Raw genomic sequence first — 17641 nt, 5'->3', positions numbered from 1 at the left:
GGCACCCCGGGCAGCTCCTTTGTTTGTCTTCTGTGCCCTGAGGCAGGGTCTTCAGCCAGCTAGGAGCACTGAGAGGCACTGAGAGGCACGAGTTGGTGAAAGGCCTATTGAGGGGCCACAGAGGCCTATTCATCCCGCCCGCCCCGGCTGCAGGGGTGTGGGGGTGGCCAGGGGCCAAGGTCTCCCTGGGACTCTCCCCAAAGAGGCTAGTTGACCTCCCACCTTTGGGAGGGGGCCAGGCGGAGCAGAGGCGCGCTCTCAGGAGGCCCCTCCCCACAGCAGAGAGACTCCGCCCCACTCCCTCCCCGCGGAACCCTTCAGGGCTCCCCTGGCCCCTGCCAGCTTGGAGGCCCGGAGGCCCCATTCAGTGGGGTCCTCTCCAGCTCTGGCTCCCACTGGGCATCTTTACCCCTGGATCCCTTCACCAGCCGGCCTCACCGGGCATCGCCCCACAGGGGGGCCTTGAATGTTCTTCCCCTGCCCTCACCCACTTAACCTGTAGGTTTGAGCCCTCACATGAAACCCCTCCTCAGGGGAGCCTCCCTAGTGTTCCTGACCCTTACCGAGGCAGTATTAACACGCGTGTGTGTGTGTGTGTGTGTGTGTGTATGTGTGTGTGCGCGCGCGCGTGTGGGTGAGTTGTGGATAAATCCTCCCTCCCCTGATGCTCCGGGGGGCAGGGGCCGCCCCACACCCCGCACTGAGCATCCAGCCCCTACGAGTGCCACCCCATGCCTTTTGGCTCCAGATTAAACAAGGTGTGGATGGGAGTGACCTTGGACAACCGTGTCTTCACTGGTAAATGAAACCTGCTTCACACAGTGTTAACGTCGGCAATACAAGTGTTCGGCACAGTGCCCGGCACTCGGTAAACCCTCGGTGTTATTTCAGTTCAGAAGTGTTTCTAAATGTACGACAGAGTATGTGACAACCAGGAAGAGTCGTTCCAGAACTCTGAACACTAACCACCGCGGGCCTTTGGTTTACTTCCTTCAGTCTGTCTTAGGCTTATTCATTTGCTTATCTGTGAGGGGGGGAGGGGAAGAGAGAGAGGGAGAGGGAGAGAGAGAATCCCAAGCAGGCTCTGCGCTCTCAGCTCAGAGCCCGAAGTGGGACTCGATCTCACAAACCATGAGATCCTGGCCTGAGCCGAAACCCAGAGTCAGACATCTAACCGAATGAGCCACCCAGGCGCCCCTTCTGTGACTTTGAGAACAGAACACGCTCAGGGCACTGAACTCGAAGGGTATGAGGAGAGTCATGGTGAAGAAGGCCCCTTTCTCTGTAGCCCGTCTTGGGACGCCGTGGTGGCACCAGCGAGGGCATGAATAACGCCTGCTCACCTGCCAGCGTCCTGGGGAGGGCTTCCCGTGTATCCGCTCATTAAAACCCCCAGTAACCCCGAGAGGTGGGTTCCATTCTTGCTGTGGTCTTACAAGTGGAAAACAGGCAGCCAGGGGCCTGGGGTCTGCCAGGCACCGGCCAGACCCGCTGGAGCCCGGCGCCCGCCCTCCTGTGCCTCCGAGCGCCAGCGTTCGGTCGCGGCCGGCTGTCCCGTTAGCAGGGGGGACCCCTCGGGCTGCTTTGCTGCTCACTTTATCCTAGAGACCTTTCCTCACTGGCGCAGGTAGAGCTCTTTCCCTTCTCGTGGAACAGCCGCATCGCAGCCCACTCTGTAAACGATCTCTGACCTCTGTCGTGACTTCCCTGTTGAGGGGACCATTCCAGTATTTCGCAAAGGGCTACAATTAGTTACATTATTTGGGGCAAACCCTCCGGAGGAGAATTGCTGGGTGGAAGGTATGAGCATTTGTGGTTTTTGTTCCCCGCCGTGTCTGCGGAGATCGTTACCCGTTCACCTTCTGCTGCCAGACGCGAAGTCCCGTGCCTCGGCATCGCCTTCACCCGGGGGTGTTGTCAGGTGTTTAGATTTTTGTAGATCGAAGAGGCGAAAAGTAGACGTTTGTGGTTTTCATGTGACATTCCTGTAATTGTGTAAGTGGAGCCTGTTTTCACGTTTGAATCTCCCCTCGCCGTTTGGATCTGCCTTTGCTTTGCATTCTGTTTCATTTTGTGTGCGTTAGATGAAACTTGTTATTTATTAGGGAAAATAAACCTCAGTTAAGCGTTCCAGTAATTTTGGGGCGCCTGGTGGCTCAGTCGGTCAAGCGTCTCATTTCAGCTCAGGTCATGATCTCCCAGGTCGTGAGTTCGAGCCCCACATTGGACTCTGTGCTGACAGAGCGGAGCCTGCTTTGGATTCTGTGTCTCCCTCTCTTTCTGCCCCCCGCCCCCACCCCCAACACTCACTCTCTCAAAAATAAATAAACATTAAAAAATTAAAAAAAAACAGTTCCAGTAATTTTTCTGGTGTGTTTTCTTTTGTTTACGATGCATGTGGTGCTTTTTTTTCCCCCCATAGAAATATTTTATTTTTATGTAGTTTGATTAATCTTTTGTTTGAAATCTTATGCAGTCTATTTAGAGAGGCTTTTTCATCTCTGAGAATAAAAAAATTCTCTCACAGCTTATTTATTAATTTTTTTACGATTTTACTTTTAACATTAAAAGCTTTGATCTGGAGTTTATTTTGGTTGCGCACAGACCCAGCCTCGTTCTTTTTCCTTAGCCTGCCAGTTGCCCCAAGACCAGTTGCTGAAGAGTCGGTCTCCAGCCTGCTGGTTCGAAGCGGCATGTTTATATAAACTAAATTACGGTGTGTTTTTTCTGTGTTTGCTTTCTGTGTTCTTGCCTTGATCTGTCTGCCGATGTGTATCACCATGTTGCTTTCATTAACCAGTTCGTTCATTTCACTTGCTGATTCAGTTAGCCAATATTTATTGCTTCCTGTAGGCTGAGCACTCTTCTAGGGACTAAGTATGCAGCCGCGAACAGTATGATCACAGGGGAAAAATCTTCATACCTTCACGGAGCTTACGTTCTCATGGGGCATCTCTGTTCTCCTAGGGGCAGGTGTTGGCAAAGCGTGGGCCAGTTCTGGCCTGACGCCCGTTTCTGTGTAAATAAACTTGTGTTCGAACATAGCCATGCCCATTTCTTCACATGTTGCTCTGGGTGATTTTGTAGGTGAGACAGGACCATATGGCCTGCAGAAGCTAAAGTATTTTCTGTCTGGACCTTTTCAGGGAAAGTGTGTTGACTCCTGTCCTAAGGAAAGGCCGAGAGCAAAGTAACTAAATAGGTAAAATACGGATGATGTGCTACAGGGCCAGGTTCAGGAAGCTGGAGAGGAGATGTTGAGGTGGGGTTTGCAGGTTTCAGTCGGGTCAAGGGCTTGGAAAGGCTTCCCCGAGAAGGCAGGCGTTTGAGTGAGGTGCTGGAGGGAGGCCAGGAAGCACTTGATGGAGATTCGGAGGAAGTATCCCCCGCAGGGAGGATTTTAAGCAGGGAAGGGACAAGAACTGATTTCACAGGACCAGTTAGAAAGCCGTACCAGTAACGCGGGCAGGCAGGCGATGGTGGCTTGGGCCCGGGGGGAGCAGTGGTTCCCGAGAGATGGTTGGATCCCAGGTTTGTGAGAAGATGGAATCCATGAAATGATACAAAGTCACAGTGGCAGGGAAAACAGAGGAAGCAATGGTACAAATGAACAAACGTGTGTATCAACAAACCTGCCCAGGAACATGATGGAAAAGTTTTTGTTGGAGTCCGCTTCCGGTCGAGATGGTAGCCAGAAGGTGATGCAGGGTCGGGACGTTTCTCGGGTTGTTTTCTAGCATCCGGTGAACCTCGACGTTGTATTTGCCACAAGTCTGTGGGTTAATAGGTCCCCGCTCTCTCCTCTGTTCTTGACCTCGCTGGTCGGTTTCTGTCCTGCAGGTAGACCCACGGCCCCGGGCAACACCAAAGGGTGATGACGGGTGGTTGGGGCTGTTAGTAGTGCCTGAGGGTTTTGGGCTTTTTCCGGTGTGGTTTTTAACAACGATAGGAACTCTGCCCCCACATGGTTCTTCCCGAAGTGTCCTGGCCGTTCGCGCTAATTCGGACACATTCTCTTGGCATTTTCTGTTGGCTCATGTTACATGACCAAATTACTAGAGTCGCTCCCTCTGTGATTTGAATATTCCCAGCCAAGATCTCGGCAAACCTGTCAATTATTCAAGTCTTTGAAAAAAAAACTCTGAACGGAGTATTTCTTCCCGTTACACCTTCTGCCTGGATTTATACTTATGACTTCTAGTGTTTGAATAATTTTTCAGTTGAGTTTTTTGCATTTTCCAAGTCAGGTATAATGTCATCTGTAAGTCATGATAATTTTACTGGACTTTCACGATTTCTATTCTTAATATCTTGGTTGTCTAATTGCAGTGTCTACTATCTTATACTTAATTTGTCTCCAACGTTTTCTACTTGAGCTGTAGACCACGTTTAAGGAGCTACTCATTCATTCCTATTTTATGGAGAATTAAAAAAAAATTTTTTTTTAACATTTATTATGTATTGAGAGACAGAGAGAGACACAGAGCATGAGCAGGAGAGGGGGCGGCACAGAACCCGAAGCAGGCTGCAGGCTCCGAGCTGTCAGCACAGAGCCCGATGCGGGGCTCGAAGTCACAAACCGTGAGATCATGACCTGAGCCAAAGTTGGTCGCCCAACCAACGGAGCCACCCAGGCGTCCCGAGAAATTTTTTTTTTAAATCAAGAAGGGGTACTGTATTTTACTGAACGGTTTCTCAGTACCATGGAAATGATCACGTGTTATTATTATTATTTTTGATCTGTCAATATATAGTGCATATACGGATGGATTTCCTAATATGGGACCGTTTTTGTATTAGATTAAATCCTGCTTGGAAATGGCATATACTTTTTAATACTGCTTCGAAGATTTTTGTGTTGCTGTCCACAAGCCTGTGCTTTCCTGCATGCACATGTATACGCATGCACTATTTTTGGAATCAACATTATGCTGCCTTGTTAAAAAGAATTTGCAGATTTCTTAGGCTCTAAAAATGTATGAGTCGCACTGGAACTAGCTGTTTCTTGAGGCTCTGGTAGAATTGCCCTCTCAAAAACATCTCTTGGCCTGCTACTCAAAGTACCTTTTTTAGAAGTGGCTCTCGGACAGTTTTCTCTGTTGTAATACACGGTTCTCATTTTTAATGGCTGTGAATGTTTTACTCGGGGTGTTGTTACCACGGCTTGCTTATTAAGCCATGTGGTTTAATGGTCTTAAAGTGGACGGGGGTGATTTCAAGGAATGCCTCCCAAAATCTAATTCACGATTTCTCAAAGGTCTGGTCAACGGACAATAATTTGCCGGAGGCAGGGGAAACAGTTGGACCCCTTGGGAGCTGACGGCTATTAGTTCTTCCCATATGGCCCATCTTCATTATTCATGGATCAGTATTTGGAAATTCACCTGCTTGCTAAAATTTATCGGTGGCCACCAAATCAGTACTTACGGTGCTTTCGTGATTAATTGCAGACATGCGCACAGTGGTGAAAAGTTTGAGTTGCCTGACGGGTGCAGGTTACCCACCCCCTGAGGTCGAACAAGGTGACCTTCTGCTTCTGCCTTGTCTCAGCTCATACGGTACACGAGTGTCCTTTTGCGGTCGATTTAGTGCCTGTATTTTGCATTTTTGTGCTTTGTGTTGGTGATTTTGCTGTTTATTTTTTATTTATTATTATTTAAAAAAAATTTTTTTTTTTTTTAACATTTATTTATTTTTGAGACAGAGAGAGACAGAGCATGAACAGGGGAGGGTCAGAGAGAGCGGGAGACACAGAATCAGAAGCAGGCTCCAGGCTCCGAGCTGTCAGCCCAGAGCCCGACGCGGGGCTCGAACTCACGGACCGCGAGATCGTGACCTGAGCCGAAGTTGGCCGCTTCACCGACTGAGCCACCCAGGCGCCCCGATTTTGCTGTTTAAAACAACACCAAGGGGCGCCTGGGTGGCTCAGTCGGTTGAGCATCTGACTTCAGCTCAGGTCGTGATCTCATGGTTCGTGAGCTCGAGCCCTGCTCCCAGTGAGCCCCACTTCTCTCTCTCTCTCTCTCTCTGCCCCTCGTTCACATGCGCCCCCATCTCAAAAAATAAAAATAACAAATAAAGCAACCCCAAGCATAATGCTTCGGTCTGTTTGGTCCCAGGCATGAGAAGGCTGTGACGGGGCCCTTGTGGAGAAGGTCTGTGTTAGGTGAGCTTCGCTCAGGCGCAAGTTACTGTGCTGTCGGCCTGCGTTGGGTGTTGACGAATCGACAATGCATCAAATCAGGTGTCCTGAAACAGACACATAAAACAAGGTTGCGTGTTGATTGGTGGACGACAATGTGTCCAGAGGCTTGCGGAACCTAACTGGGTATCCCCTTAGGAGCGCTGGTGTGGCCCTGCCAACCCCGTGCTGGGGTGACAGTGTGACCCCGCTGACCCCACGATGGGGTGACCCCGCTGACCCCACGCTGGGGTGACCCGCTGACCGCGTGCTGGCGTGACACGGCCAACCCCGCGTTTCTGGCTAAAGAACATAACAGGGCGCTCGGGTGGCTCAGTCGGTTAAGTATCTGACTTCGGCTCAGGTCATGATCTTGTGGTTCACGAGTTCGAGCCCCGTGTCGGGCTCTGTGCTGACAGCTCAGAGCCTGGAGCCTGCTTCGGGTTCTGTGTCTCCCTCTCTCTCTGCCCCTCCCCCACTCATGCTCTGTCTCTGTCTGTCCCTCAAAAATGAATAAACGTTAAAAAAAAATTTTAAAAGATGGTGCTTTAGGACCCCGGGCCAGCAGGGGAGGTGGCCCTCGGGCGGGGGGGCTGTCTGCAGTGTTGCCCAGGTGAGTGGCCCAGCATCAGGGGCTGCCTGTCTCCCATAAGTCCCTCCACTGGGTTCAAGGGTCCTGAAAACCCGCTGGCTAAGGAGACAGGGACACAGGGACGGGGAGAGTGTTGCAGGTGAGGGAGCTCCCTGCTGGAGTGGCAGCTGCCTGGCTTGTGACCCAGGGGATCTCTTGCTGGGCAGGCCTCGGGAAAGGCCACGTTGCTGAGAGAGACGTGCAAAGCAGCAGCGCAGAGGGTCCCCACGAACCCATGTGTGGATGGAACTTTACAGCTTGCAAACGACGCTCTGTTGGCCTCTCACCCCGTCCTCACCGTCGGTTCCGGGAGGCTGGCAGGTGAGACCCATCTTACGGATGGGGTCACTGAGGTTCAGAGAGGTTGCGTGAATTGGCTGCCTGGCTAGTGCGGAGTAGAGCTGGGACCTGAACTTGGGTGTGCCTGCAAATTCTGACACCGCACGGTGCCTCCAGGAGCCAGAATTCCCGCCCAGTCTGGACTCTCGACCCTAGCTTTGGACTTGGAGCGCGAGGTCTCCGAAGACTGGCGGGGGGGGGGGGGTCCCTGGGGTCCCTGGGGTCCCTGGGGGGGGGTCCCTTCTCCACCCCCGTCCATTCTCTCTCTTTCGTCAGCCCTATGCCATTCACCAAAAGTTGTACCTTCACGGGAAAAGGGGGTGTCCTCTTACTGTTAACAATACTGGAAATAAAATAAAAGCAGAAAGGAAAAGATAGTCCCTGTCGGGCCCAGCAGCTCCCGTCACTCTCATTGTTTGCTTCTGGTACTTCCTTGTGGCCCCCCAGCTCTGGTCAGCGTGTCTGCGGCTGAAGCCCTGGGCTCTTCCCCGAACGTCGGATTACACGCCGTCCTGGACCTGTACAACTTTTTACTGACGTTACTGGCGCCCAATTCACGTAAAACAAACTGCATGCGTGTAAAGCGGAAGCCCTGATGGCTGCGCGCACCTGGGGAGCCACCACCACGAGAGGCAGAACGTGTGGGGACATTGGCCATTTGCTGCTTGTCCCTGCAGGCAGAAACCCGCGTAGCCCTTTACGCTTGCCTTCGGCAGGTCTGGAGATTTATCCCTAGCATTGTGTGGATCAGAGTTTGTTTTCACTTTCAGTAATAGGCCACTGACTGGCTGTGTCACGTCGGTCCGTTTTCCTGGCCTCCAGTTTGGGGCTGTCACGAATAAAGCTTCTAGGAGTATCTGTGGCCCGGTGTTTACGTAGACACGTCTCATCTCTTGGGTGAGTACCTAGGAAGGGCTCAGTCGGTGGCAAACATGTATGTTCGTAAGACCCCGCCAGTTTTTGTAAGTGGGATTTTTGTAAATACCAACCCTGCCCTCTTAAAAACGACAGCTCGTTCTTTGTCATGGATTTTTCATTACCAGTGGGATTAACGTTTTCCCACCTTTTTGTTAACTGGTTATGCTACCTCTTTGGGTGTTTCGCCCATGTAGCTGTTAGGGTCTTAGGCATTTCCTTCCGTAACTTCTGTGATGTCAGTTCCTTCTATATTACGGACGTCTGTTGCTCGACTGCAGATTTCTCTCTCCTGGTTTTCGAGTTCCCTTTGATTTTCATTTTGCTTCTCTGGGACACGAGGGCAGTTTCAAGCGTTCCGGAGGACAGCTCTTGACCTTTGTGATTTCTCTTCCTGCTCTTTGACTTTGAGCGTCCCGGGCGTGGAGATGGTCTGGGGGTCTGTGCCACCGCCGTGTCGCCCGTGGCCCCCTTCTGGCGGCTGTCCTGGTGGCTCTTTGACTTGAACACCTCTCCCGCCTCCCGGTGGGACGTTCTTCACCTTGTGTTAGAGTGAGGTGTGCAGGGCTTTCCCTGACAGTTTAAGTTTCTTCCTGCGGGGCTTGTTGGGTTGGTACTAAGATAACGTTAACGATTAACGTTAAGATAACGTTAACGGCGTCCATGGTGTAGACCGAATTTCGAAGCCCCTTGTTCCCTTCAGAGCTCAGCGCTGGGTCTCCTAACTTGCACGTGCCGGGCGCCTGGTGGCAGGCTGGGTGAGGGTCAGCCCTCTCCTCTTCTCTCCCATCGCACCTGCTCGGTGCACACAGTAGGCCTACCCGCCCCCACGCACTCGTCCTGCTTCCACCATGGAGTCATTGCTTTGGGCCCTGGGGAGCCCAGCAAGTGGGGCTTCTTTGGGGCTTGTTAAGTCCGGGACCTGTGGCTGACGGGGGGGGGGGGGTGGGGAGTGCAAGGGGCAGCTGGTGTGTCCCAGCAGAGGTGGCGCTCGCTGGGGTTGGGGGTTGGGGGGAGACGGGGGACGGCTGGGCGCGTGACACCCACAGACCGCTGCCGGCCACCTGGCTGCTGGGGGTTTGGTGGGGGGCATTTGCGTGCCGGGCCCAGCATCGTCCCCTCCGAGAGGTTTGGGTGTGGCCGGTGGAGAGTGGGGGACCCCGGAAGGGTGGGCTTTGGGCCGAGCCTTCGTACGAGGCGTGAACTACTAGCCGGCCGTCTGCTTCAGGCTCCGGGGTCTGCGGACTTTACTCCTGGGCCGGGGTGGACGGGGTGCAACCAGAGTGTTTTTAGCGCCGTGAAGCAGGGAAACGGGGGCCCCCTCGCCTGGCCCCCGCTGCGCCCCTCTATAGAGGGCAGACGGGTGCTTGTTTTGCGCCCACCCCCGGAACTTTGCTCCTGAAGCCAGACTCCATCCCCCACCCAGGAAGCCTTCCGTCCTCTGCGCTCCCCGGGCGCGACAGCTGCTCACCGGGCATCCGGGTCCTTCGTTCCGCCAGGTTGCCCAGCATAGCGCGGGGGCGTTTGTCAAGAGCCTGAGTGCGGGTCCGAGGGGTCTGCGGCTGCATCAGCTTCTAACTGTGAGCTTGAGAGGGTCCTTGAACCTCCCGACGGTGGGTTTCTTCTCCTGTGCGGTGGGCAGTGAAGACAGGGCGCCGTGACTGTTGAAGGGCTCCCCCACGTGGGGCTCCTCGCCCACGACCCACAGGTGGCAGGCGCGTCACGAATCACAGCCGGTGGCCTGCTCGTCATCCCTGACACCGACTGGGTGCCCAGCTGGCACCGGGTCACTGCCGGGTGACTTGTGTCAGCACAACGAAAGCGATCCCCCGCGGAAGGACGCTGACAGCCAGCTTCTGCCTCTCCGTGGCAGGTGGCGGGGCTTTGAGCCGCGACTGCAGCAACTCACGGCCAGAGTGGCTTCTGGGGAGTTTTCCAGGGCTGACGGGGCGCCTCCCCTCGCCTCTGCAGGGCACCCGCAGTGCCTGAGGTCGGCGTGGTGGGAATTTCAAAGCAGTGATGACACCCGGTGGGCTTGGTTCCACCTGGTGCCGGTGAGCCTGGGGCCGACGGGCAGGCTCCCTGACCTGGACCGCCGATCAGAAGGCCCCTTCTGTCTTCCTCCCTCTGGGAGCCAAGCAGGGCGTGGGAGTGGGTGGGCCACAGACTGCGGGCGGCGGCCTGGCAGAGGGCAGAGGCTGGTTTGGAGCCCCGGTTCTTTGGTCTCCGTGTGGCTGAAATGAACAAAAGCCCGGGGTTTTCTGCGATTCAGTCTTCCAGAGCCTCACGGCTGACCCCGCGGGAGACCACAGTCCTGTGTCGGGGGAGGGGGCCGGCACCGGCCGGCTCTCGGGTTCCCCATCCCTAGGGGTGGGGACTAGGTCTTTCTGGCATCCCAAACCCAGGACGAGGTCACAGTGGTGGAGTAGTTTCTGGAAAAGAGAGGAAGAAACCAGCAACAGTTTAATCTTTTGAGTTCGTGAGAAGCAGCCCTGTCGGGTACCTTGACATTTCGTCGGGTCTGCCCAGAAAGGAAGCCCACCGTCGTAGACCCCGCTCTGTGCCAGGCACGGGCTCTGTATGTGCCGCTTCCCGGGCAGCTCTCGGTCAGTCGACATTCGCTGGGAGGAACCTAGGGACCAGAGAGCCCCAAACAGCCTGCCTGCCGTCACCCAGCAAGTGGCCGAGCTGGAGCGGGCACCCAGGTCTTTCCCACCAGAGCGCTTGGGCGACTTCTCGTGCGGGAAGGACGATGACAGATTTATGTATCCCGAAGAAAAAGTATTTGTAACGAAAGAGTCCCCCCCCCCCCCCCCCCGCCGCCGCCGAAGATCAGGCAAGAACAGATCTGGCGTGAAAGGCTCCGCTGCGTGCAGGGGTGAGGGAGGGGGTGGACGCCTTCCCTGCTTTGTGCCTGCGGCCGGGCTGTTCCTTTAAGTCGGGTTCTCCGTGGGAACTGCCGCAGCCTGGGGTGGGGGTGGGGGATGCTGGCCGAGGGTGGTGCCAGCCTGCCTGAGCTCCCTCCGGAGCCTGAGCCGTCGTCAGCTCCCAGCCCAGACAGCGGTGACGCTGACTCTCCTCAGGGCCTCCCTTCCCTCCGAAGCTGCTGATTCATCCACGCCGAGTCGCCGGGGGCTGTGGGGCTGGGAGCCGGGGCTCTCGGGCTCTGCTGGGTGGAGGCATTGGGCCTGCTGGGAGGTGTCCCTGAGCCCCCGTCCCCTGGCCGGGGTGGGGGTGGCGGTGAGGGAGCAGGGGGCTTAGCGCATCGCAGAGAGAGCTCCAGCAGATTTCCAAGCAGACATGCAGGTTGGGGGTTGGGAGTGCGGAGAAGGGGGGGGAGACAGGGCTTGGCCAAGGTCACACGCCAGGGCCGGGTTGGCCCGTCCTTTCTCAGTCTTCTCTGGCCTCCCCGCTGCAGGGTGCTTCAAGGATGACCGCATCGTCTTCTGGACGTGGATGTTCTCTACCTACTTCATGGAGAAGTGGGCGCCACGGCAGGACGACATGCTTTTCTACGTGCGCCGGAAGCTGGCATACGCGGGCAGCGAGGGCGGCGTGGACGGAAGGAAGGTGAGCCAGCCCCCCCGGCCCCAGCCCCGCATCCCTGCGGGGTCCGCTCTTAGCCAGCCGCGTCGGCCTCCCTGCAGTCCTCACGCAGGTGATCAGGGGAAAGTGATGCCCACGGAGCACCTGCTGGGTGCCAGGGGCCGCGTGGAGACGGCCACACACGCCCGCTGGTCTTCGTGACCCTGGAAGGGCAGGGGTTCCATCACAATTGTACCTTCGAGGAAGCAGGTTCAGAGGCGAGGTGATTTGGCCAGCATCTCCCAACAGAGCAGAGATTTGACCCCGGGGGCCAGGGTCAGCCCTGGCCACGGGCAGGATGCCGCAGCTCAGAGATGATGCTGGCAGGTCTGAGCCCTTACGTGCAGCAGACACGTTACCTGTCGTGTCCTCCCCGCCCCCGGACAGGTCAGACGGGGAGACCAAGGGCTCCGAGGCGACGTGACTCACCTAGGGTGTTCCCTCCACTAAACCGAAGTGCGCGGACGAGTTTATAAGACAAACTTCGCACGTCTGTCTGTTTTTCAGAAGCGTTGCTAGCTCGTAAAATGTTTAAGCGACCTGTATGCCAAACGTGGAAATGTGTCGTTTTCCTTTCTGCCCCAAACTGGGAGGGCTGTGGAGGCAGGTCTGGAGCTCACAGACCCCTGGCTCCAGGCGCAGTGGCCTCTGACCCCTCGGCCGCGGCCTGTGAGCTGTGGCCCGTGTGTCAAGTGCGGGGAGCCCCCTCCCTGCCGCGTGCCTGTTGGGCGAGCGTGGCACTCACAGCATAGGTGTTCTGCGAACGGACAGGCCTGGTGGCTGCTGCAAAGGAGACGCCGTGATTGGGTGCCGGCGGCCCGAGAGCCGACGCAGGAGGACCCGGGGTTGGGCGGGGCCCTTGGGCATCCGTGTGGCGCTGCAGCCGGCTGCGTACCCGGAAGTGTGTCACACAGAGCCGGGCGACACGGTAAATCCGGTGACCGGAAGGGGTAGAAGTGGTCGGCAGAGGCCACTTGGGTGAGGTGAGTCTGCAAGGATGGAAGGAGGTTCCCTAGCAGGAGGGGCGATGGCCCAAAGCGGGGGCCTGCAGCTGCGCGAGAGCCCCGTGCATTCAGGTGGCCGCGGGTGGTAGCGTGCGGCCTGGGCACAGAAAGGTGGGGGGCGAAACGAGGTAGGCGCAGGCCAGACCGTGTGGAGGCTGAAGGTCATGGCCAGGAGTTGGGGCTTAGCAGGCTGTCGGGCTGGAGGGGTTGGAGCAGAAACGAGGGAGGGGGTCAGGTGCAGGGGCACGGACATCAGGTCGGGACGCAGGGGGGCAGTCAGCGGGCGGGGTGCAGGGAGGCCGAGGAAGTGAGCTCAACTAGCAGGGCTTCAGGTGACTGAATGTGGGCCAGGTCCCTGACTTGGGCCCAGGGTGAGTGCGATGCCCTCACAGGAGGGGACGCAGGGGGACGGAGTTGACTGTGGGGCAGGTTGAGTGCTAGGTGCCCGTGGGACATCAGACGACGATGTCTTCTGGTGGTGATCTCCTGTCTGAAAGTCAGCAGAGAGACCAGGGACAGGGTCTCGGGTCAGGACCACTGGCTCTGAGATGACACCTGGGGCCGTAGGCATGTGTGGGAAGCGGAGGGAGACTTTGAGGTGTGCCGGTCAGAGGGCCTGGGGCCGAGCTCTGAGCTAGCCTGAAGCCAGAGGGACCAGCAGGAGACGCTGAGCGGCTGGCTGGAGAGATGGGGGTCCCAGGATAAGGGGGCGTGGCCAGCGGGGACACGGGACCTGACGAGCCAAGTCCGGCAGGGTGAGAAGGGGGGCAGGGGGTGCCCTCTGGGAGGGACGAAGAAAAGGCCCCAGTTGGTGGAGTTGGCGGGGGCAGGTATTGGTGGAGAGGTCCATGAGCTGAGCACCTCGGGAGCCTGGCCCAGGGCTCCTCAGCCCCGGGTCACCACGCCCGCCCTGTCGGGGGGGGGGGGGGGGGGCGCATCTGGGAGATCGCCATTCTGGCTTTGTCTCCCCGTGACTTGCCATGTGACTGTGGCCCATCAGTTCCTCCCCGGGGCTCAGCCTGTCCGGGGAAGGGGGCCGGGCAGATGCGCACTAAGGTTAGGGTCCTCTGATTGCACACACCCGGGAGACCAGACGTGTGGGATGGCGTGACCGCACGAGTCCCCTGGCAGAGAGGGTGGTGAGCACCGAGGGAGCCTCACTGGCTGTGACCCTCACTGTGGGCATGCTTTCGTCGCTCAGCGCAGCCCAGGGGCACAGGCTCACCTGAGAGGAAACGGGAACCGCCGAGCATTCTGCCCAAGGGCACGCCGCCAGGGGACCGCAGGGCCGTGGCCTCTGTCCGCCAGCCGGCACCACTCTGGCCTGCCGGCCTCTGCTGGAGCTCACGTTGCAGACATTGGGAGTCTTTTCCCAAAGGCCACCTGCTCAGATCAGAGGCTCTGATAATAAGGATCTGAGACTCTCAGCTGGACCTTGAATTTTGGGGCCGGGGGAGGCCCCAGCTCTGGTTAGAGATGGTTTTCTCAGCCCTACCCAGCCTTGAACTCTCCGGGAGGCAGGCGGGAGAACAGAGAGGCCAGGTCCCAGACATGTTCCAGGCATGTTCCCAGGGGGGCCAGGTGAAGAGGTGGGAAGGAAAGTTTCTTGGATCCAGGACTGAGGAGTTTGGGGACCAAGTGCAAACTCTCGGGAAGGTTTGGGGAGCATGTGGCAAGTCCAGCTGCCCCCCATGCTAGAATGTTCCATTGAACACCGCAGGGAGCAAATGCAGAGGCCCCTCCCCCTCCGCACTGGGAGCATAGAAATGACTCAGACCTGGCGCTGCCCTCGGGGGGCCTGCAGTCTATTGGGGACACACAGAGGGCACAACTGGGGACACAGGGCGGTTGGTGCTGTTGTAGTGGGAAGATCGGGGGGGGGGGGCAGGGGCAGTTAGGGGGAGCCCACAAGAGAAGGCGGTGACACCTGGCCTCGGCGTTGTAGGACAGAGTGAGGGGACCACGGTGGCCCAAGGGCATTCCCACTGGAGGGACCAGCACACGTGGAGCTGGAGGGGGCGCCAAGCACCTACCAGAGCGGACTGGGTAGTGTTGGGAGGGCAGGGGGCGGGCGGCGACGTGGGGAGACCCTGCGGGCCTCAAGGGTGCAGGGTGGGCACGGAGGGACACACAGGGAAAGCCGACGGCCGTTCCCAGGCAGCCCCTCCGCCCCCACCGCCCAAAGGAACAGAAAGGGAGGAAAGCGCTGGGCAGGCGCAGTGTGGGCGCTTCCGCGCGGCGGCGCCTGCGCGCTGCGGCTTCTCTGCGGCAAGCCCACCCCCTCCCCCTTCCTGCGGCTGAGCTGGTACCCGGTTGCCATAGCGACCCGCGGGGGGGGGGAGGGGGGCTTCCGGCGCTCGGCCGGTGGTGGCGGGCGGCAGGGTGGACAGCCCCCTACAGGCAGGTTGCACGGAAGCCGTGTGGGTGGGACGGGAGGCTGGGCTCCCCACGTCCTGCTGCAGGGCCCGAGGGACCCCCCCCCCCCCAGGCGCACTTCTTGACCGCCCTGGGGTCGCATCGCTGGAGTCCGCGTCCGCGTGAACACCTGCCCACCCAGTAGTGGGGCGGGGGTGGGGAGGAAGAGCCCCGGAGGCCACGGCCAGGCTCATCCGTGCCCATCCTCGCAGCTGGCAGAGACTGAGCCCGAGGTGGACGTGGAGGTGTACCGGCGTGACTCCAAGAAGCTGCCGGGCCTCGGGGACCCTGACATTGACTGGGAGGAGAGCGTCTGCCTGAATCTCATCCTGCAGAAGGTACAGGGGTGTAGTGGGGGGCGGGGCTCCCGGAGGAGGGCCGTCCTAGGCCCCGAGGGACAGCAGACCCCTCCACGCATGCCGTCCTGCACGCTCTCTTCCAGCTGGACTACATGGTGACATGTGCCGTGTGCACGCGCGCCGATGGGGGGGACATCCACATCCATAAGAAGAAGTCCCAGGTAAGCCGTGGGGCTGAGGGCCCGCGGGCCTCCTGACGGCCAGCGCAGCCCAGAAGTGGCAGCCACCGGCTGCTCAGGGTTTCGGGGGGGGACACCACCCGCCCCCTCCTCCGTCCCTGCCTCGAGGTGAACTTCTGACCAGAAAAAGCCACGTGGCTCCTGGGGTCCTGTGTCGCCTGCGAGGAGCACACAGAACCAGGTCGTCCCCAGCAGCTCCTTGTGGAGCGACGTAGGACCTGACCTGGCTTTGGCCTGGCCCTGAGCAGCGTGACCACAGCGACCTGTCCCTCGAGTGGCTGTGGGCCTGGGTGCGGGGGTCGGGCCTCGCTCAACCCTCCACATCTCCTTCCTTTCAGCAAGTGTTCGCGTCCCCCAGTAAACACCCCATGGACAGCAAGGGCGAAGAATCCAAGATCAGCTACCCCAACATCTTCTTCATGATCGACAGCTTCGAGGAGGTGAGCCACACGCGCCCAGCCATGTCTCCCCTCGGGCTCCCGGTCAGGGGCGCGGAAAGCTGGCCTCCCTGGGGCCTCACGTGCTTGCAGACAGGCGAGGGCGGTCCTGACTCCGACCCCTGCGGCTCCCCCTCTTCCTGGTGCTGGACTTGGGGCCAGGGGGGCCCCCCTAGCCCTGAGCCTGTTTTCTCGTCTGTAAAATGAGCGTCACGATCATGCGTCCTACTTACCTTACCCGTCGGGGTCGAAGATCAAACGAGCGCATGGGTGGAAAGATGCGTCATGAACGCCTATAAAAAGGGCTGCCCGGGCAGGAGTCATTAGTGTCTCCATGAAGACTCCAAATAAGTGCCTCCCTGCCTTGGGATGCTAAGACGTCAGGGGGGCCGGGCTTCGGAAGTTTCTGGGCCAGTCTGGGAAAACTGGGACGCGCGGCAGAAAGTGACTCAGCCGGGGAGCACCGGGCGCACCCTGCCCCCACTCCGCTCCTGCCCAGCTGCTCTCCTCCGCCGAGGTCCCTCCACCGAGGTGCTTGTACTCGCCTGCAGGTGGCCAGGACCCCAGGGAAGCCTCGCAGAGAAGGGAGCACATGTTGCGGGGTCTCACCTGAATTTCATGGTGCCTTGAAGCACCACCTTAGTTAGGCTCAGGGGACGAAGTGCCCTCTCTAGGCTCACACAGCCCGTGCGTGGCACAGCCGAGATTTGAACCTGAGTCTGGGTGACCTGGAAGCTGGGTCTGCGCACCAGCTCCAGGAGCAGTGACAGGATGCAGAGCTCCCTGTCTCCCAGGTGGATGGCCACTCCGGGTGCTCCTGAGGGCAGGGGTGGGGCGGCTGGGGCTGGGTGCCCGAAGCCAGAGGGAAGGACATGCTGGACAGCGGGACGGACAGACCACGCGCGCCGTTCAACTCCACGTGAGGGCGTGCGATGAGCGTCATCGTCCTCCCAGTGGCCAGCGGGTGGTGCATCCCCTTCCTGTCCCAGAGTCACTGTCGTGAACCTCCCCCTGCCAGACACCGGCCCTGCTCCCCCTGCCATGGCTAGGCCGCCCCTGTGCTGGTCCCTGTGCCATAGGGGCCGGGCTGCGGCCCTGGGCGAACAGCGTGACATCTGTGTCCCCTGCCAGATGGGAGCTTCTGAGCAGTCCTCCCGGCGGCCCCGGGCGAGGGAGGGCTGGTGGCCTGGGAGGCAGCCAGCGGTTTGGGAGGTGGGCAGCTGACACTTGTCCCCTCTCCTCCTCTGTGCCCCATCCCAGGTGTTCAGCGACATGACAGTGGGGGAAGGAGAGATGGTCTGTGTGGAGCTGGTGGCCAGTGACAAAACCAACATGTTCCAGGGTGTCATCTTTCAGGGCTCCATCCGCTACGAGGCACTCAAGAAGGTGTATGACAACCGAGTACGTGCGTGGGTGGCCCCGCGGCCCCTCTGTCCCGGTCCGGCTCCGCCTGGTGCCGTCGCCGCCCCTCCTCCGCACCTGTGGCCCCGCGCGCCTCTAGGTGCTTCGGGGCCCGCGTTAATGTTCCTCCTCGCTGATCCGGGCACGCTTGATCCGAGGGACAGGAGGCCCCACCCCGAGTGCAGCCACTCCCGA

At 58.6% G+C, this 17641-nt stretch overlaps 1 protein-coding gene and 1 long non-coding RNA gene across 6 annotated transcripts in view; one reads left to right on the top strand and one right to left on the bottom strand.

Annotated features, from left to right (window-relative positions):
- The window catches only part of KIAA0930 (KIAA0930 ortholog), a 39470-nt gene that overhangs the window by 10594 nt on the left and 11235 nt on the right, over positions 1–17641 (top strand). For all 5 annotated transcript variants that reach the window (XR_006205176.1, XR_006205175.1, XM_042948095.1 and 2 more), the window contains exons 2-6: positions 11485–11636; positions 15283–15408; positions 15513–15590; positions 15947–16048; positions 17306–17446. Coding sequence is in view for 3 of the 5 variants with exons in the window: in XM_042948095.1 (XP_042804029.1) it covers positions 11485–11636; positions 15283–15408; positions 15513–15590; positions 15947–16048; positions 17306–17446 (599 nt within the window). In the remaining 2 variants the exon portion in view is untranslated. The remainder of the gene's footprint in view (positions 1–11484; positions 11637–15282; positions 15409–15512; positions 15591–15946; positions 16049–17305; positions 17447–17641) is intronic.
- On the bottom strand, positions 6011–14922 carry LOC122225254. The gene is made up of 3 exons (XR_006205177.1): positions 14689–14922; positions 9538–10498; positions 6011–6249 (listed from the first exon to the last, which is right to left on the bottom strand). It is a non-coding gene; the product is annotated as an uncharacterized LOC122225254 (long non-coding RNA).

This window comes from Panthera leo, chromosome B4 (genome assembly GCF_018350215.1).
Source record: "Panthera leo isolate Ple1 chromosome B4, P.leo_Ple1_pat1.1, whole genome shotgun sequence".
NCBI classification, from domain to species: domain Eukaryota; kingdom Metazoa; phylum Chordata; class Mammalia; order Carnivora; family Felidae; genus Panthera; species Panthera leo.
Note: the sequence above shows the minus strand (reverse complement) of the source record. Positions and strands in the feature narration are given on the sequence as shown.